We start from the raw sequence: 20739 nt of genomic DNA on the forward strand, positions 1-20739 counted from the left end.
TTTTTAAGTATTGCTGTTGTTGCTGTCTGGTTTGATTCTTTTTACAGAAAGCTTTAACTACCTGAAGAGAGTCGCTATACCATCCCAGAGTACCAGGAAATAGAAAGGAAAAAAGAGAAGCGGAACAAAATTGTGATGGAGACCAATCTAGCAACAGAAGTGTGATCAGTGCACACTACTGTAGAATCAGTGATTATACAGTAGCAGAGAATTAAAAATAATAAAGAGGTGCTGTCACCACAACCTGAAGTCCTAAAGATCCAATTTCACACTCAAGCTGTTCGCCCAGTGGAAAATGCTGAGGAGAGAAGAGTGAAATACTCTGCATCCAGTTACTTACCTGTCTGCTGTAAACTGCTTGAGAATCTCTCTCTTTTAATAACCCACTAGAAAAAAATCTGACTCACCTTTCATTTTGTGGTCTTAAATATCACCCTAACAATGATCAGAAATCATCACTGCAGTGCGGTCTGAGATCCAAACTTTACTGCTTCCACACAGATGGTATTTGCACAAAAAGTTGAGGAAAGTACTACATCCTCTCAAGCTGCTATGGCAGAGACTGCATCCGCTTTGTGTGTTTTTCCCCCTTTACCTCAATTCACTCAATGATTTTCCTCTTTTTTTTTATTATGTATGTAGTGTCCCTATTGATAGAACTAGAAATAAAAAATCTTCATCTTACTTCCCAGGAAGGGTAGAAAACATCTGTTTATTGAATAATAAGGAAAAAAAGGTCCTTGAGAACTTTATCATTTGTTTACACAAATAATAGCTCTTACACTGTTCAGTTGCATTTTTTATAATGGAAACGCTATGGAGAAGCAATGAACAACAAATGCAGCTCACATGAAGTGACAGATTCCAGGGGTGTTTTTTCTTTCCTATCCAATCCAACATCAAACATTCGCTCTCATTTTACTTGCTAAAAAGGGGGAAAGAAAAAATAATACATTAAATTAATAAAATGCACACAAAACCCCAACAGGAATGGATATGGAAAATAACGTGTTTGGATATGTCCAAAAGGTCTCACTTCTGACAGGTGACCCCTGTGTCTGAAGGGATGGGTTTTGAATTCTGAGTTGGAAGCCCTCCTAAACTGGTTTGATCAAACACCTGGATTATTAAGAATATGGCTGCTAAAGAATAGGGATTATTCTTAGCCTATTGTGACCATCATATTTTCTGAAAAAGCCAAGATTTCTTCTCCTGGGAAGCTGAGAAGCCTCAGAGCAAAAGGAAAACAATTATATCTGATTGCTTCTCCTGCGTCTTGCGGCTTTGGAATGTGGTTTGGAGATTGTTTGATTGGTTTCATGTGAATTGTTTTGACTTAATGACCAATCAAGGTCCAGCTGAGTAAGGACCCTGGAGAGAGAGTCACGAGGTTCATTATTATCATGCAGGATTTCTATCTTCATACTTTCTCTATTCTTTAGAAGGAGAATAGAATAGAATAGAATAGAATAGAATAGAATAGAATAGAATAGAATAGAATAGAATAGAATAGAATAGAATAGAATAGAATAGAATGGAATAGAATGGGATGTTGAAATTGAGATGAAATCTATTGGAATAGAATAGAATAGAATAGAATAGAATAGAATAGAATAGAATAGAATAGAATAGAATAGAATAGAATAGAATAGAATAGAATAGAATAGAATAGAATGTTGAAAGTGGAACAAAATCTATTGGAATAGAATAGAATAGAATAGAAAGAATAGAATAGAATAGAATAGAATAGAATAGAATAGAATAGAATAGAATAGAATAGAATAGAATAGAATAGAATAGAATAGAATAGAATGGAATAGAATGGGATGTTGAAATTGAGATGAAATCTATTGGAATAGAATAGAATAGAATAGAATAGAATAGAATAGAATAGAATAGAATAGAATAGAATAGAATAGAATAGAATAGAATAGAATGTTGAAAGTGGAACAAAATCTATTGGAATAGAATAGAATAGAATAGAATAGAATAGAATAGAATAGAATAGAATAGAATAGAATAGAATAGAATAGAATAGAATGTTGAAATTGAAACAAAATCTATTGGAATAGAATAGAATAGAATAGAATAGAATAGAATAGAATAGAATAGAATAGAATAGAATAGAATAGAATAGAATAGAATAGAATAGAATAGAATAGAATAGAATAGAATAGAATGGAATAGAATGGGATGTTGAAATTGAGATGAAATCTATTGGAATAGAATAGAATAGAATAGAATAGAATAGAATAGAATAGAATAGAATAGAATAGAATAGAATAGAATAGAATAGAATAGAATAGAATAGAATAGAATGGAATAGAATGGAATAGAATGGGATGTTGAAATTGAGATGAAATCTATTGGAATAGAATAGAATAGAATAGAATAGAATAGAATAGAATAGAATAGAATAGAATAGAATAGAATAGAATAGAATAGAATAGAATAGAATAGAATGTTGAAATGGAGATGAGATTTATTGGAATAGATTAGAATAGAATAGAATAGAATAGAATAGAATAGAATAGAATAGAATAGAATAGAATAGAATAGAATAGAATAGAATGTTGAAATGGAGATGAGATTTATTGGAATAGAATAGAATAGAATAGAATAGAATAGAATAGAATAGAATAGAATAGAATAGAATAGAATGTTGAAATTGAGATGAAATCTATTAGAATGGAATAGAATAGAGTAGAATTTTGAAATTGAAACAAAATTTATTGGAATAGAATAGAATAGAATAGAATAGAATAGAATAGAATAGAATAGAATAGAATAGAATAGAATGTTGAAATTGAATAGACACAGAGTGGTGTGGCCATGCTGCTTCATGCCGTGAAAATCTCCATGTTAGTGTACATGAATTTATTGGAATCACAGGACTGCTCACCACCTCCTCTGATTAAACTGGTGTGCCTTACACATTTAAACTTTCCCCCTTAATCTTTGGTCTTAGTGTTTTGGCTATTTGCTTTATAGAGAACACTGACTACATGTGTTTAGCTGATGGACTGATGAAGGGGCCTTGAATTTTATTAAGAAATTACTTTGTTACTTTAGGTGCTCTGTGCATCTGTTGTCTTCTCTCCTTTCAGCACAGGCTGAGCAGAGCATGTGCCTGAGAAGCTGCATCTTCAAGTCCGGATTGGAGAGAGATGTAAAGAGGGGCTTGCACCAGCTAAAGCTCACATACTGACATGAGGTGGCTGGGGCAGGCATCCTGGCTTGTTCTTTCACAAGAAGCAAGCTTTGGGCAAATGGGTTAGCAGTGGTTGAAGCTGTTTTTCCTTCAGCACATTCCTGTGAGTGGCTGTCAGGCTTGAGAAAACTCAGGAGAGCTGGGCTTGGATTCTGGCTGCATCATCACAAGTCTCTAACAGCTTTTGGAGCCACAGGAGCTCTTGGAGGGGTGGTACCCACCTGCAGGGCCCTGCCCTTGGTCTCAATGGGCAGTGTCACTGCAGAGATGGCACAGATGATGCACACAGAGGAGAAGAGACACAGGGCTCCCAAGAAAGAGGCACTCATGAGAACCTGCAGGGCAAAGACCATCAAACAGCAGCTCGTTGGTGTGGGGGATTGGCAGTAAATAGCAATTAAGAGTGGACAAAGGGTCACAAGTGCCTGAGAGACTCCACAATAGAAGAAACAGTATCTTGTGAACCTTAAGAGCTTTCAGAAAGTATCACATACTAGTAAGCTGAACTCTCATCACAGAGTTTCTCAAAGCTGCATCTGGCATGGACCACCCAAGCACTCTGTATATGGAGTTGGGAGGGAATTGATTACATCCTCCCTTTTTGTTTGGATGAATTTCAGGCACATCTCTGTATTTGATGGTAGTGTTCAGCACAATGTTTACCAACACTATCAAGCATGCTCTTACCTGTGATATAAAAGGAGCCACCATTGCTCCCACACGGCACAATGCCCCACTTGTCCCCATCCCCAGCGCTCGCATTGTGGTGGGATAAACCTAAAACAGGCCAGAAATAAATTGGATTAGTGCAACAGCAATCTGCAATATCTGTACTTTCCTTTAGCTTTTTAAAACTTTTTATCAGAGAGACCCATTGTGTTATCAAGGGCAGCTAATGGGATAAGATATGAAAAGAAATAAAAGCTCCCTTGGGCCTCATTTGAGTAATTACAAATATCTCATTTTTTTGCCTCAAGTAAAGTTTTAGGTCAAGTCAAAGCTGGCTGTGATTCCCCTTTGTTTAGCATCACTACTACTACTTCATTTCCTTGCCCTATGATCAAAATCTCAGAGGTTAGATTGGATGGTAAAGGAAAATTTTTGTTTATACTGCTGGGCTCCCCTGCAACTTGAAAGCAGGAAGAAAAGATATTGTCTGCAGAGTTCAAGTCTGCCTATTCATTTTTATCAACAGCACCTTTGTTTAGAAGAAAGAAAAAGAACAACAGATCCCAGTAAGAAATAGGCTTAGAAAAATATGCCTTGTGTTGTTTATCTTTCACACTTCCCCAACACCTGTGCCAATGAAACACTTAAATGTGAATTTTACTGAACTTCTAGTCCTCTTAATATCCACAGATTTTAGCAAGTATACTCATATAAGCCTTTTTAAATACTTTACTGGGCCAAGGAAATTGAGTAAGTTATTAAAGAATAGCCCAGGCACTTGGCTCAAAAGATTTTGATCATTGATTAAATTGTGAGTAGAACTGATTTATGCTTTGGCTGGTACAGCAATGGTCTTTACATCAACAGCAACTTATTCAAAACTGCTAAAATTGTGGTATTAAGGCCAGGTGCAAGCTTAAATATTACAGTGCACTATGAAAAGTGCAAGGGAGCTACTTCTGTTTGCTTTGGATCACTTTAATCAATTAACAAGGAAATCCATTTAACACCATACAATTTTTTTTTAAAAGAACAAAAAAAACCAAACCAAACAATTTAAACTTAACTCACAGAACTCATGGCTCCAAAGTTGTGTGAAGAAAAGATCTTTAAAGGATTAAAACCTTTTGCAGACAGCAATTTCCATTAAGTGAAAAGAATCATAGATATAACCCCATATACTACCTCATACAGACCCTTAAGTGCTGGAAAATGTTCCTTTTAGTGGTAGTCTGTTTTCTCACTGTGGGGGTTAAATAGGGGAAAGATTGTGGATTTTTGAAGACAGTGGTACCCAACATCCTCAAAAATAATATTTTATAGGAGCAGGGCAACAGCTGGCTTAGTAGGGCACTCCTCTTCCCTCACTCACATCTACTCCTGTCATCTCCAAGCTGGTTTTCTGACTCCTTCTTTCATCTTGCATATGAAAACACTGCAGCCAAGATGCCAGAGATACACAGTTCTAGGAAGGTGACTCCTAACTAGTCCACAAGCTAGCAGGCAGCATTCCTGGGTATACACAAACGGTATTTGAAACCTCCAAGCAGCTCAACATACCTCAAGGAGAACCCACCTCTGCTGTGTAAATGTAGATGGTGTTGAAGTTGGCTGAAACCAAGGCACGCAGCATGAAGAGAAAGCCAACCATGCCTGCCCTGGAGAGAAAGCCATGTGGAGCAGAGTTAATGTCACCAAGCAGCATCAGCAGAGATGTCAGAAAGAAAAAGGAGAAAAAATGGAATGAAAAATATAACTTATTTCCAGTGCATGTTGTCCACACGTTTTTTTAATTTTCTGGACTGTGCCAGAAAGCAGCTTGTTGGATGCTTAGGGGAAGCCACGTGGGCTCAGTAGTACAAGTGAGCCCCTCTGCACACCACTGCACCACAGAATCTGCTGCCACAGCTTTCCCAGGAAAAGGAGAGCCTGTCAGAGGCTTTTCTTAGACCTACAAGAATTACTGGCCTGACAGGCTGGTGACCTGAGAATACCAGAGCTCCTGCCCTCAGCATTGCATACCCTCAAACAAGACACATAGAGTACCTTGAGGTGCAGATATTAAGGAGAAGAAAGAACAGAGCTGTACATCCCATGGTGATACACAGGCTTAGACGTCTTCCAAGGAGATTGATGCTGAGAATGTTCACAGGATTCACTGGAAATAAAAAGGAAAACCACTAAACATTTGATGATCTAACTGCAATGATTGTCTGCTTTGACAGACACACCACAGTGTGACTCAAAGATACCTGGTGCCTACCAAACATCCTGTAAAATGCACAAACACTATAATTCTCCTCCTGCACCCAAAGTTTGTGATTTGCCCCCATGTCCCTTATGTTTCACCCTTCCCCTCAGATGGTGAAGCCTGTGCTTCTCTGAAATTGGCTGTGCTGAGCCCGGACACCTATGTCTGTCCTGAGCCATGCAAGGAAGACATGGCTGGGTGGGCAGCACAGGCCTGGGTGGTTTTGCTCCCTCTGCTGTTCCAGATTGCAAGGCAAGATGTATTCTATTATCATCTGTATGGCAACTGTCTTTTGTCAAGTGGGCAGTTTGCCTTATCTCTCTCTCTGAGTGATCACAATCACACCTCCCTCTGGGAGGGGACATCTGCTGATAACAGACTATTGAATGTCACTGCATGGCTGATAAGAACTATAACACCCCATTGGGAGATGCTCCACCCAGAGGGAGGAGCCAAGCATTGCTACCCAGATATAATCCAGAGGTTCTGAAAAATCAGCATGGCTTCTCCACTGGATTTCCCAGAGGAACAGCTGCCTCTCCTTCCACTGGATCTTCAGAGGAAGACTACACCCTTCTACAGGATCCCTGCTCCAACAGAACCACACCTGACACTGCAGGAGGACTGCAGCCACAATTCCAGTTGGACTGCCATCAACACCCTGACCAACAGCGTGTCAGGTTGTGTTCTGACTGTCAGTGTTGTTCTAAGGTACTGCATTGTTTATTTTATCCTTTTTTTTCCCCCTTCTCTATTAAAGAACTGTTATTTCCTGCTCCCATATATTTTGCCTGAGAGCCCCTTAATTTGAAATTTATAGCAATTTGGAGGGGTGGGGAGGGTTTATACTTTCCATTTCAGGGGGAGGCTCCTGCCTTCCTTAGGAGACTCCTGTCTTTCCAAACCAAGACACTCTGCCCACAGCCCAGCCTGAGGTGTGCCCCACTGAGTGCCCTGCTGAGCCAGGAGCCACAGGCTCGTGGTCTGTATATCCCAGAAGCTGCCAGCAGTGCCCAGCTCATGTCAGCCCCTGTCACCAAGTTCAGGCACAGCTCAAACCTTTGCAGTGAGCGCTGTTAGAGGGGAATGGCAGTGGGAATGGGGGAAGCAGTTACGTGCGATCTCTCCGGCCGTGCTGATGATCATGCTCTGGTAGGCAGCAGGCCCAAAGAAGTGGCAGTGGCAGGGGCTGTGGCTCTCCTCAGAGTCATCACTGGAGTCCTGCAGGGCTAGGGCTGCAGAGCCACACACGGGGTCCCGCTCCAGCAACTCAGCACTGGCCAAGATAACACCGTAATAAGCGAAAGCTATGCCAAGCCTGTGGGGAGAAATGCTGCAGTGAGGTGCAGCCGTGATGGGGAAGGTGAGGATACTCAAATGCAAGGTTTGGGGTGCCCTGGAATCTCTGCTGTCACTGTCATATTTTGTGAAAAATCCCTTCGCCACGATTTTTCCCCTGAGAAGCTGAGAAGCCTCAGAAAAGAAATGTAAACAGTAATTATCTGATTGCTGGGAATGTGGTTTAGGAGGTTGCTTACCAACAGGTGCATTTTGGATTGGTTCTGTGTGAATTGTTTTAACTTAATGACCAATCACAGCCAATTGTGTCAGACTCTGAGTCTCAAAAGTTTTCATTATTCATTCTTGTCTAGCCATCTGATGTCTCCTTTCTCTTTCTTTAGTATAATTTTAGTATATAATTTTAATATACTATACTATAATATACTATACTATAATATACTATACTGTACTATAATATCATATCATATACTGCAATATACTACAATGTAATATGCTATATGTAATATAATATAATATAATACAATACAATACAATATAATAATCAGCCTTCTGAGAACTTGGAGTCAATTCTCATCTCTCACCTCGTCCTGGGGACCCTCATAACAACACTGCCACAATTGGTGACCACACTCTGCTGCTGCATGATGGAGCCCCTTACCTGAGCAGAGAGGTGGCTCTGGCATCCAGCAGGCCACTGGTCACCTGTGCCATGGCACTGCCCTCCTTCCTACATCCAGGCACTGCTCTTTCTCAGTAAACCTCACCCCAGCTCATAGCCCAGCTTTGTATTGGGTTTGCATGGCCAGGTTTTGGGAGTGGGTTGGGACTACAGGAGTGGCTTCTATGGGAAGCTTCTGGAAGCTTCCTCCATGCCCAACAGAGCTGATGCCAGCCAACTCCAGCTGCTGACCAAGGCTGAGCCCATCAGCAATACCAGTAGTGCCTCGGGGATAACATTTGTTAGAACTGGAAAAGAGCAACAGCAGCCAGAGAAAGAAGTGAGAACATGTTTGAGAAACATCTCTGGTGTGAGAAACACCCAAGTCAGTAAAGAATGAAAGGCAGGAGGTGCTCCAGGTGCCAGAACAGAGATTCCCATGCTTCCCATGGTGAGGCAGCTGTGCCCTGCAGCCCATGGAAGTCCACAGTGGAGCAGAGATCCACCTGCAGCCTTTGGAGGTTCTCATGCCAAAACAGGTGGATGCCTGAAGGAGGCTGTGACCCCATGGGAAGCCCATGCTGGAGCAGGCTTCTGACAGGACCTGTGGGTCTGTGGAGAGAGCAGCCCATGCTGGAGCAGGTTTGCTGACAGGACTTGTGACCCCCTGGGGGACCCAGGTGAGGGCAGCCTTGCTTTGTCATTATCAAGTAATTCAGAATACACCTGATCATAAGCAGGCTGAAAAGTAATTTTCACTTTTTTATCCCCCCTGGCAGTTTCAGAAATGAGCAGCAGAATTTGGGCCACCTGGGAAGGCAGGAAATGCTGAGGGGGATGGAAATGCAGACCTGAGAATGAACCAGGAGCTCCTGGGACAACTAGGAGACAAAGAAAGATAAAAAACCAAAAAGATATTTCATAACATTCATAGAAGTCAAGGGGAAAAGAAACATAAAAAATTCAAGGCCTGACTTCACAACATTTTGGGTTGATGGGTTCTCAATTATTATTTATACATTTCCATTCCAGAGAGCAAAGCCAATGAAACATGTATTACCCTTGCATACAGCTCCTAGGAACACTGCATATGAAACCTGTCTCCTCAGCCCTAATTTCCCCCAGGGAGCAGCACTGGTAATGGTGAATGTGTTTCTGTCAGCGCCCTGTCTCAGCAGTCCTTTGGCCATCCCTGGGGAGAATAAGTTTTCCCCAAGCAGGGAAGGAGAGCTGCAGGCACACAGCTGGCCCCACTGCAGTCAGCTGTGGGCTCTGCCCCATGGCTCCCAGGAGCTGCTCTGTCCTGAGGAAGGACTCAGCACCATCCTGGAAGTCCAGCCCTTTTCTGCCTAAGTTAACAGCGACCAGTCAGGGTGTCTGAGGTGTGCTCTGAAACAGGACAAACCTATGGTGATCCATGTCCCTTCACCCTGCCACCATCAGAGGCAGAGTGGTGTCCTGTTAAAGGCAGAGTCAATGGGAGAATCCTGCTCCCTGCACACTGTCAACCAAGAGAATGAGCTGATAAGCAAGAGACAAAAAATATTTACCATATGATCCATATCTGCAAAGTGGTTCTGAGGTATTTGGGGTGGATGAGGTCCTTGAATCTTCCCCTTCTTTCCTGAAAATCACAGAATAGAAATAGAAGTTTCTATAAAGGCATTTGTGAGAGCAGATGTCACTCCAGGCCCTCTTATGCCCCTCTGAGCAGTCTGGTCCCATTGTGACCGTGATGGTGCCAGAGGGACCCTGGTTTCTGTTGGGGGGCCAGCATTGCTGTGGCTTCTGTCAGCTCTCACTGCTCTGCCTGTGAAGCAAGCTTTTGGACACGTACATCTTTCTGGAGAGCCTGGAGTGCCAGTGAGCAGAGACTGGCAGGCACTGGGGGCCCTGCCTGACCTGCTGCCCTCCGGGGTCCCACCACCGAGGGGAGACAAGTTCACAGGGATGGTGTGGGTTGACTTTATTTTTATTTTCCTCATTATTGGTTAAGCCTGAGAGAGGGCAAAACTAACAACAGCCCTTCCCACATCCAATGTGGGTCCATTACATAAATTCAATTAAATTACAGGCAAGCTTTAATCCTTACTAATTCCAATACAATAGCAGCATCCTGCATGAATTGCTAAGGACAATACTCGGTGCCTGTGGGATTGAATATGCAGGAAAAAGATCCAAGAAAGGGATTTAAAAGAGCTGAATAATTTTGGGGGCCTGAACAATGGATTTGTCTTATCTTCCTGTCTTGGGGGTCAAAGGACACCCACACATGTTTTTGGGCACTTCAGTCCAGCAGCAATCCACTCCTGAGCTGCTCGGCTGCTTACAGGTACAGGTAATGCTATCAGTGAAAAGGTCTCTCCTCCTTTGACTGTCTCCTGCTGGTCTGTGGTTCCACACTCAGGATCTGTGGTCCTGGGACACAGTGGACAAGCCAGGCCAGGGGCTTGGAGAAGCCTCTGGGAGCACTGGGTTGAGCTCATGGCAGGGATCTGTGCAGCCTGCCCAGTCACAACACTGAGAGAGACCCCAAGGGACAGCTCCCAGATTCCATGGCAGAGGGAACATCCCTGCAGGATGGGTGGGCAATAAGGAACAGCATGCTTTGCCAGTAGGGAAAGGAAGCAAATATTTTCTTAGCCCAAAATTTTTCACAGCAAAGAAAAAAAGAGCAAAAAATTCCATTCAGTTTTGAAGGCCAAGGTTACTGTTTCTCTGTCGCAGACATCTTTTCATGAAAAATCCTTTCCTTAGGATTTTTCCTCCTAAGAAGCTGAGAGGCCTCAGGAAGAAAATGTAGACAATGATTATCTGCTGCTGTGGAATGCAACAGGTGCATCTGTGATTGGTCTCATAGAGTTGTTTCTAATTAATGGCCAATCACAGTCAGTTAGCTTAGACTCTCTGTCTGAGACAGAAGCTTTTGTTATCATTCTCTGCTATTCTATTCTTAGCTTAGCTAGCCTTCTGATGAGACCTTTTCTTCTATCCTTTTAGTATAGTTTTAATGCAATATATATTATAAAATAATAAATCAAGCCCTCTGAAACATAGAGACAGACCCTAGTCTCTTCCCTCAACCTGAGACCCCTGTGAACACTGTCACATTTCTCCAAAAGAAAACTGACATCTTCATCATTACTTTCAGCAGTTGTTTGGAAAAGAATCAGGCAAGGAGGACGAGAGAGGCAGAGCAAGATGTGGTTGGCAGTCCCGCTCCCTCCCTGAAGCCCAGATGCTGGCAGCCCTGTTGGGATGGACGGGCTGGATCCCTGGACTCACCTGGGCAGGCTCCCTCAGGTGTCCCTCTGGCACGGCTGCCCCGTTGATCCTGGCTATCCTCTGCAGCGTGGCCAGCGCAGCCCCCGCGTTCCCCGTGGACACGTTGTACCGAGCCGACTCCGGGATGAACTGCAAGCAGAGCAGGGAGCCTTTCTGCACCTCTCCTGTCCTACTCACAGCTTCACAGCGTGCCCAGGAGCCTGCTCAGGCTGGCACAGGGCACCTCATGAGCTGGAGCAGTTTCCTGTCTGTCCTTCCCCATGGGTTTTGGGGTTGGGATTTTGGGTTTGGGATGTGAGTTTTTTTGGGGTTTCGGGATTTTGGGGTTTTTGGGTTTGGGGATTTTGAGGTTTGGTGGTTTGGGATTTGGGGGACTCTGGTTTTGGTATTTTGGGTTTGGGGTTTTTGGGGTCATGGTCAAGGTGGTCACAAGGTCCAGGTGGTCACTCTCAGGGTGGTCAGAGGGTCCAGGTGGCCATAGGGTCAAGGTCGTCACCCTCAAAGTGGACAAGGTGGTCACAAGGTTCAGGTGGTCACTCTCAAGGTGGTCAAGGTGGCCCCAAGGTCAGGTTGACACTCTCAGGGGGGTCAGAGGGCCCTGGTGGTCGCAGGGTTCAGGTGGTCACTCTCAAGGTGGACAAGGTGATCATGAAGAACAGGTGGTTACTCTCAAAGTAGTCACAGGTCAAGGTGGTCACTCTGGTCATGGTTAAGGTGGTCACTGGGGTACTCTGTGTGCCCCAGACCCCATTCCCCATGCTGGGGGACTCACCCTGCCCCACAAACCCATTTGGGGTCTAGCTCCCAGGGGTCTGCCACTTGATCTGGGTCAAGTGCTTGTGAAAGGTGAAAGCCAAAGACACAGGTTTAACAAAAACAATCCTGAATTAATTGGTGCTCTAAAATGACATGAGGCACATATTAGTGCTGAAGCAAAAGTCTTGGAAGGCACAACAAGGCCATTTCAATAAAAAGGAAGAAGTGGCTGTAATGTAACTAGTCATTAGCATTTGGTGCTCTTTCCAAAATAAAATGCTTTTAAAATTAAATCGCTCTATTAAATTATAAACAATTACATCTATTTCACTCAAATGTAAATTAAAGGCCCCTTTCTTAAAGGTATGTATACTAACTCTGTCTTTTCTTTTCCCCTGGATTAAAAACTTCAGGTATCCAAATTTTCTGGCAAAAATAATCAGGGAAACTAAACATCCAGGTTATACATCTGTACACTCACAGCAACCTTACATTTGCCTGCCCAGGTAGCACCCCAGATGGAAATGTGCATTCACCCAGCTGCAGGAAGAGCTTTTACATCTCTATAGCCTCCAGCAGCTACAGCTCAGCACTGCAGTGCCAATGAGCACTACAAACAGGGATTTTCCACACCACCCTGCACAAACCAGATGGTTCTCATGTCCAAGGCTGGTTTTCCTGGAGCAGAAGGAAACCTGGGTAAACTGTGAACACTTCACTGAGGCTACTTTCCTCAGCCCTAGAAAATGTTAAGACTGAAGAGAGTGTGCATTCACCCAGCATTAGACTGAAGGTACTATTTGTTATTTTTTTTCATACATTATCCAGCCTGTCTTCCTCTTGGTGCCTGGCCTGTCACTACAATCCCTGCTGGCAGCCTGGACACTGGAACCTGGGCTGCTGGAGGGCTACAGCAGACCAGTAAGGCCAGGCCATCACCAGCAAGGTGGCATCTCCCAGAAGGTTGTCTGCAGCCTGCCAGGACTTCAGGACCTTACCAAGCTGCTGAGTGAGAGGACTGAAGAGGAGCAAGGAGAACACAAGAAGAACCCCAGGATAAAGGCAGTGGAGGGCAATGGTGCCTGGGCAGACATCAGAGCAGTGGCAGTACAGCAGGGAGTGGAGAGCGGAGATCTTCCTACCTTGAACACCAGGATGAGAAGGATGCCAGGGATGGAGGCAATTCTGATCAACCACCGCCAGCCGATGGTTGGGTTCACCACTGATGCCAGGCCAATGATCAACAAGGATCCTGCCAACCAAAACACCTTTCCAAGGGAAAGCAAGGGGTTAGAACATGAACACAGGGCAATGATTCGTTTATTTTCTTCCCTTCTGATCCAGTTCTGTGGACAGATGGGGAAATGTGCTAGGGAATGGTGAGGTTCAACTGAGCCATCCTGTGGCTGTCTGAGAAGCTGGGCTTGGGTGGGAGGAAAAAGGGAAAGACAAACATTTGGGGAAGGACAGTGAAGGGAGTCTTAATCAGCTCCAGGTAAAAAACAATAATTTGCTGTGGATACAACTGTACTTAAAGCCACTGCTGGGTGGCTTTAAGTAATCTCCTGGGACTTGGAGACAGAAAAAACAGTGATGTGCTCACTTTTACCTGAGATAAGGGCAACATGTATCCCCGATATTTGGTGGGCAAAAATTCCGTTTTTATGATAAGTCTAGCAAAAGAGGGGGAAAAAAAAGCAGAAATACAGTTGCAATGAGAATTTCCATACAAATCAAGTAACATTTCAGCTCAACTCACAGAAGGAATATTATCCCTTTTACCATCCCTCTTCCACCTTGAGCACCCAGAGACAAAGACCCCCTGTCCAATATTCCTCCCACTCCAGCACCAAATTACATGCAAGGCATGAATGCTTTCCAGCCCATGGCTGTGGGATACAAGCAGGTAAACACTGCAGTCCATACATCAGGAAACCTATGGGAAGGTCCTATGGGGTGACTGAGGTGTCAGCACAGGCATAGATATGTTCATTTTAGTAAAGGTTTTTTTTTTCCATGAAATGTTCTGCTTTTTAAATGGTTGGCATGCCCTTGGGGCAGGGGGCTCATGGCACAGTCATCTCTCAAGGTCCCCAGTGGAATTGTTTTTCCTTAGCTGGACAGGGAGAGAGGGGTGGGAAGAGGCCCTCAGTAGCTCCTTCTGTCTCAGCCAGTGAAGTGTTTTATAAAAATGTTCCATTTCCTTCCATCTTCATGAGGCTCATGAGCAGCCTCCATGGCCAGGGAAGAGGGGCCCTCTTGTGAGGGAGGCTGTGTCAGCAGCTCAGCAGATGCATGACTCTGGTGCCTTCTCCCAACAGTATCTCTTTCCTCTATATCCTTTCCTTCAGCAAAGGGCTTTTGGGTCAATGTGACCAGTTTAGGGCTTTCCTTTGTGGGCAGCAACCAGGAACCATGGATGGTGCTGAAATGTTTCATTTGTTTCCATAAGAGAGTCAACAAAAAAATCCCTATTTTTCCTGGCCCCTAGAGAAGTGGTTGTTAATATTGTGAATTTTTCTTCCTCACATCCTCCTTCCTGCCCCAACAAGACAAAAACTTAATTTCAGTGGGAACATTGCACATAATTCAAAAACAATTTTCTGCTTAAGCAGAATTGTTGTGACTTTTTTTTAAGGAGGAAGCAGCCTTTATTCATTTTACTCATAAAAATAATTAGACGGGTAACTCATCTGTCACCCGTCTAATTGTTTTTATATGTGCTTAATAACCCCTCTGTCACCAGTTTAATGTAAACCAGCTGCCCCCTCTACTCCCGGCCTCAGGAGTCCTCGGGAACTGCAAATTAGGCCAGTTGACCAGGATTTAGGGAAATTACAGAATGACTTTTTGTTTGAAGGTGATGTGGGAATTTGGTCCCTTTCCCCTTGCAGCCCCTCCGTTACCTTCTCTGGAAGGTGACTGGCACAGCCTTACCCTTGCGCGTGGCCCGACACGCCGCCTCCCACCATGGCCCGCAGGAACACAAACCAGGCGTAGGACGGGGCAAACGAGGTCAGCAGGGAGAAATAGGCTGCCCAGAGGAAGGAGAGCAGCAGGATCTGCAAAAGAGCAGGAATTAGGGTCATTAAGGCACAGGCTCAGCCAGGTGCATGGCTCCTGTGGAGCGCAGGAAAAGGATGCACAGCCCCAGCGGTCACTCACCTTCCAGCGGCCATAGCGGTCAGCCAAGAGCCCGAGCACTATGCTGAACACCATGTAGCCAAAAAACACCATCTGAGGGGGATTGGAACACAGCTGTGGAGGGCACATTCCCAGCTACGTGGGGCAGCTCTGCTCTTTGAGCTGTGGGTGAGCTGTGCGTTCTCAGGGCAGCAGGATGAACTGTGGCGCCCGGAACCCAGAGGCTTTCAGGGGGTGGCTTCCTTTGTGTAGGCACTCACTGCTGCAACCCTCAAAGCTGGGGGTGGGTGGCAGGGTTTTCAAAATAAGAATGTGGAAGTGGAGATTTGCTTTGGTATTACTTGCTCTGAGCATGGACATCTGCTCTCATCAGCTTAATTTCTGATGTCTGCAGTTGTGGCGCTGTTCTTGTTCCTGCCAAAACCTAGGAATTTAGTTTGCTGGGAAATGTGCTTTCCAAAACCCATGGTGGTACCCAAGATTATGGCCACATGGTGGAAGACCAGTTTAGGGGAACATGAGTCACTCACTGTTGTCACTAAAGCCACCTGCCAGTCTTGGAGCTGCCACTCGCATCGGATGAGAGGGGACACAACAGCTATCAGCATGATCTCCATGGCTTCAACCACCTTTGGGAACAAGTGTGTATGTCAGCAAGAAGGGAAACCACAATAAACCCACAGGGAAAAGTCTTTCAGTCCTACAAGGCCTGCAGCCATGGCAGTTCCACCATGTCAGATCAGTCCTGTGAAGCCAAGGTACCTCCACAGTGGTCTGAGCAGTGTTCCTGACCTGGGAGATCTGGGTGACAGGGAGGAGAGAAAGGAACACTGTGTATCTGGGAAGTTTGGAAAGAGTCATCTTTGGCAGAGAAGACTCTTATCCTGCTGGGTTGTTAGAAGATCTTCAGCCATCTCTGGAAACCAAGCTGCTTGCTTGGATACATCTATCATGAACTCTTGAAACTGTTTTTGGTTAAAAACATCATTGCTCCATTGGCTGTGTGCCCCAGTGCTGGCTTCAGTTAGGAATGAGCTGAATATTTACACACAGCTTCAGACTTTTTAATCTCAGCTGCAGCAATCTTCATGGATGGACCCTCATTACATCTTTAGCCCAGCCTGGCCTTCAGCTTTTGCCCAAGTTCCCAAAACAGATACACAATTAACCCAAGACCATGAAAGTTGTGAAATTTTTCAGGTAGCCAGGGGTGAGAAGATGCCTGGCATTCTGAGCCAGATTGCACAGGATTTGGGTGCCATGGGGATGACATGAAAAATACAACTGCGAAGCTGAACCTAACCTTCAGGCCCTAACTGAAGATGTGTTCTGACAGTGCTCCACAACAGGGACCAAACCATGATGCTCTTGGGCCAACCCACTCAGCTTTGCCCTGAAATGGGTCTGATATCAATGGGACCAAAATCTACTTTCACTAAGGATGAAAATTGCAGAAATCCTGCTTGAGAAGGTATGTATGGGAAAAATGGGCTGGCAGCAGTATGTGCCTATGGTTGTTGTTGCACAGCAATGAGAAAAAAATGAGAAGAAAGCTTTTTTCAGGTCAGCACAGATGGCTGCAGATACCTACCCCAGTGCTGCCCATGATGAGGAAAAGCATGATATGGAACCTCCCAAACCCAATGGTTTCCACAGCTTCTTCCACTGTAAATGTCTTTTGTCCTAAACATGAAAAGAATATTAAGACACAAAACCTATCAGCAGTCAAATTGTACCTCCTCTTCATAAAAAATGTCTCATGCTCCTGTAGGACTGCACCAGAAAAAGCCTGGAAACATCTACCAGCTTTATGTCCACTGACCAGCCCCTGGATGTCCTGGTGGCACGGGTGAAACAGCAGCCAGTGAAAACGGAGGAAGGACAGCCTTGTACTATTTAAAATGCTTTTGAAACAGATTAACATTTCAAAAATTATTCCAAGTAAATGAATCCTCAAATTACCAATATAATAAAATGTTTACACAAAGCAGAGGCCTGAGAAAAGCCAAGCCATCCAGCTCTTCCCACTGCCATAGGCAGCAGCTACCAGCCTGGTAGGTGTGGTGGGAGGGGAATGTAGGGTGATGATGTTGGGGCTCCATGTACAGAGGTTTTAAGTGCTTGGAGTGGCACAACTGAGGACCCTCCCTCTACCCCAGCTAAACAAGGACTCAAATTTCCAGTCCTGTCAATAGAAACCCACCTTTTGGTGGCTCTTTTCTCTCTGTGTGGATTTCCTCCAAGCCAATAGTATTTTCTGCCTCTTTTGGTGCAGTGGCCATCTCAGCTCCTGCTGTCACTGCAGGCAGGGCTAGGATTTACCTGTGAGATCTCACAACAGTCACCTGAGCAAGAAAACAGCAAGGCAGTTTCTCACAGTGGAGTGGAAAGTTTCACATACAGTCAAATATGAGTTTCATGCAGCTACTGGAAGATGTCCTTCCCATTAGGGTTTTGGTGAAAAACACATAGAAACATCACAGGGTAAGTTAATTGAATGGAGAGACATCAGTCATCACATCATACTGGCTGCTTTTATGGAAAGTCTAGGGATTGCCTTAGGGAAGACTGGAGATCTGCTAAGACAAGAGAGCATGTGACAGCTTCCCCAGCCCAGAGGACAGTGAAATGCAGTGCCATTCTAAAAGATGCTGCATCTCCAGGAGCCAAGACCTGATACTAGCAGTAGTGGTTGCCCCTGTTGGAGGCTCCCCAGTGGAGCTGGGTTTGAGTAGAGGTGCTGCACTCTGCAAGTGCTCAGTGTGGTGGGAGCCCCCACTGAGGCAGAGCCAGGGGACCCAGCCAGCTCCCTAACCCCAGGACCCTGAGGGTGGCAGGGGTAGCACTTAGCTCCTCACCCAAACAGCACATTGCCACAGACAAGTTTTATGAAAAATCCTTTCCTTAGGATTTTTTCTCCTGAGAAGCTGAGAAGCCTCAGGCACAAAAGGTAAACAATGATTATCTGCTGCTGTGGAATGCAACAGGTGCATCTGTGATTGGCCTCATGTGGTTGTTTCTAATTAATGGCCAATCACAGTCCAGCTGTCTGGACTGTTGGTCAGTCACAGGATTTTGTTATCATTCCTTTTCTATTCTTAGCTAGCCTTGTGATGAAATCCTTTCTTCTATTCTTTGAGTATAGTTTTAATATAATATCTATCATAAAATAATAAATCAAGCCTTCTAAACATGGAGTCAACATTCTCATCGCTTCCCTCATCCTGGGACCCCTGCAAACACCATCACAGCACACAGCTTCCTGCTGCAAACCAACCCTCTGCTTCATCCCTTGGCACACTAATCCCCATCCTCTCAGGGCACCCATAAACCCAGCCAAGCGTTCTGGATTGCAACTGGAAGCTGGATTCCCCTGCCAGTGTTTCTGGCTTTCAGCACTAGATCTTTTGGCCTCTTTTGGCCACTGTTGCTTTTCCTCATCAGAAAAACTCATGTTAATCCTAAGCACACATATTGGTAAAACCCACAACCTTTCCTGCTGAGTGCATCTGCACTTTGCTGACCCCCTTTCCTTTGATGACCTCCCTTCAAGAGTGCTGGGCTTGGCCCAGGCTGTGTTCACAACCAACCAGCAGAGATCAGGGAGGCTGCAGAAGGGTGAGAGGTGGAGGGAATTAATGACTGAGAGCATTCAATGAGAGATATAAAATTCCCTTTGAGATAGAGGGCAGCAGGAACACAGAAAGCATGGAATTACAGTACTCCAGCATGGACACCCAGATCCTATACTGAGGTGCAGCTAGAAGGAGGTCATTAAGGACTAATGGCAGATTAGTCAGCTGGGTCACATGTACTGACCTTGCTGTCACAGGTCATTACAGCCCAGCACCAAAGAATATGCAAAGGATATTGGTTACATCTGTCTCTCAGCAGTGTCACAGAGTCACCAGCTGATTATGATGGCCAACAGCTAGGGACTACTTCCAAGTGGAACCAGCTCAACAAAAAACAAACAAGGTGCCTAGAAGAGCCCATGGGAAGATGTAAAGATTTACTGTGTGTCTGAATTGCCAAAGGCTCTGCAATAACAAAATCTGGGCACCTGTTCTCCTCCTTTTCTGTTCCTTTGTGACTAGGGACCTGCAAACACATTCTGCCCTAAGCTGCCACATCACACTCTGTCAGGTTCAACAGACACTCTCCCCCAAAATGTCTGTGACAGGCACAGCCCACAGTGGTGGCAGGACAAGCATCAAGGCCTGGGCCTTTGCCCACCCACCCTGATGCTGGCATGCCCTGCTACTGTTTACTGAGGGGTCTTGGAGTATTTCACTGGTGCCTGCTCTGGGCTATGGGCATTCCTTCTGGGAAGTGCCACAACTCCTCCACAAAAGGGGAGGGAACCCTAGTCCCTGGTGCTGCTGTGCAGAACTCACAGTGAGGGTCATGTGCTCAAGCAGAAGGCTGCAGGGCCACCTCCAGCATCCCACAGCACCCAGGCACCTCAGAGGCAGCAGGTATCACCTAATGTGAGAACCACACTAGTCTCTGCCACAAATAAAACCACAAAGAGCAGCTGGTAAGCAGGTGGGACACACTCTCCAGCATCTCAAATAAAACCAGAAATCCATGCAGGCACAGTAAACCTCCTAACATTCCCTACCAACCTGAGTTTTGCTCATCCAAACCTTCACAGCCCTGTTTGCCTTGATGGAGCAGCTAGTGTCTATCTTCAGGGAGTAACACATTTCCCTCTATTTGTAAATCCAACTAAACACCAATTACAAGAGCCAAAAGAACAGCAGTAACAAAGCTGTTGCTGGCAGGGAAAATAAAAATCCTCCAGCTGAAGGGAACAACCAAGAGTACAGTGAAACTGCTGCTGGGACCCATCAGAATGATGCTGTGACCCCTCTCCAGAGGGCTGTGAGGCACAAAGGCCATACAACATGCAGTGCTGCCTGTGACACCACCTGGGAACTCTGTCAGTAAGGTCAGAGACCTTCTCTGGCTGAGAACTTTCCCTGCAGGTGACAGTGGGGCTATCTGATCACACAAATGATCAGATGCCCCCAATATTAAGCAAGATTTTACTAAATATTTTGTATTTAGCAAAGCTTTCTTACCTCTGTGGTGTCTCAGGCTCGGAGGAGAAGACCTTTTCTATTTTCTGGCTGTATCTCCTCTGCTATTTACTTTTTACAGTGCTGGCAGTGCTGTTTGTTTGGGATCCAGCTCCCAGGAGTCAGGTTTCCTCCTTGCTGGGCACAGGCAGGTCCCTCTCCACCCACCTCCAGCACCCAGGGGTAGGTGCTGCAGGCAGGGTGCTGACCTGTGCTTGTCTCACTGCATCTGCAGGTCCTTCACAGGCACTGCCTGCCACAGGTGTTGGTGCTTACTCATCCCTTCTTATGAGGATGACTCCAAGCAGGTGGAAAGAGAGTGCTAGGACACATCATTATTGAAACACCAGCAAGATCTTAGCTCACAGGTTTCAGAGGT

General features: G+C 45.0%; 1 protein-coding gene across 2 annotated transcripts; it reads right to left on the reverse strand.

Annotated features, from left to right (window-relative positions):
- Positions 1-3221: 3221 nt before the first annotated feature.
- Positions 3222-20532, reverse strand: SVOPL (SVOP like). 2 transcript variants are annotated; one of them, XM_059472892.1, is made up of 15 exons: positions 20364-20532; positions 17480-17621; positions 16868-16959; positions 15807-15905; positions 15298-15369; positions 15070-15194; positions 13742-13805; positions 13275-13400; positions 11377-11505; positions 9642-9715; positions 7247-7449; positions 5927-6038; positions 5457-5538; positions 3899-3988; positions 3222-3546 (listed from the first exon to the last, which is right to left on the reverse strand). In XM_059472892.1, the coding sequence occupies exons 2-15, from the start codon at positions 17556-17558 to the stop codon at positions 3376-3378; spliced, it is 1518 nt and encodes a 505-aa protein (XP_059328875.1). In that variant the 5' UTR covers positions 17559-17621; positions 20364-20532; the 3' UTR covers positions 3222-3375. The 2 variants fall into 2 exon arrangements, with proteins under 2 accessions (XP_059328875.1, XP_059328876.1); XM_059472893.1 differs by lacking the exons at positions 15070-15194; positions 15807-15905; positions 16868-16959; positions 17480-17621; positions 20364-20532 and having other exon boundaries at positions 15298-15311.
- Positions 20533-20739: the final 207 nt, after the last annotated feature.

This window comes from Ammospiza nelsoni, chromosome 5 (genome assembly GCF_027579445.1).
Source record: "Ammospiza nelsoni isolate bAmmNel1 chromosome 5, bAmmNel1.pri, whole genome shotgun sequence".
Lineage (NCBI taxonomy): Eukaryota > Metazoa > Chordata > Aves > Passeriformes > Passerellidae > Ammospiza > Ammospiza nelsoni.

What these genes read in the sequence shown, in the direction of transcription:
- SVOPL (XM_059472892.1), bottom strand. Translation starts at nt 17,558, where the DNA reads ATGGCCACTGCACCAAAAGAGGCAGAAAATACTATTGGCTTGGAGGAA. An exon ending in TCATCATGGGCAGCACTGGG is followed by an intron (nt 15,906 to 16,867) that starts GTAGGTATCTGC and finishes TTGTTCCCAAAG; the next exon opens with GTGGTTGAAGCCATGGAGAT. An exon ending in CACGGCCGGAGAGATCGCAC is followed by an intron (nt 6,039 to 7,246) that starts GTAACTGCTTCC and finishes TTTTATTTCCAG; the next exon opens with TGAATCCTGTGAACATTCTC.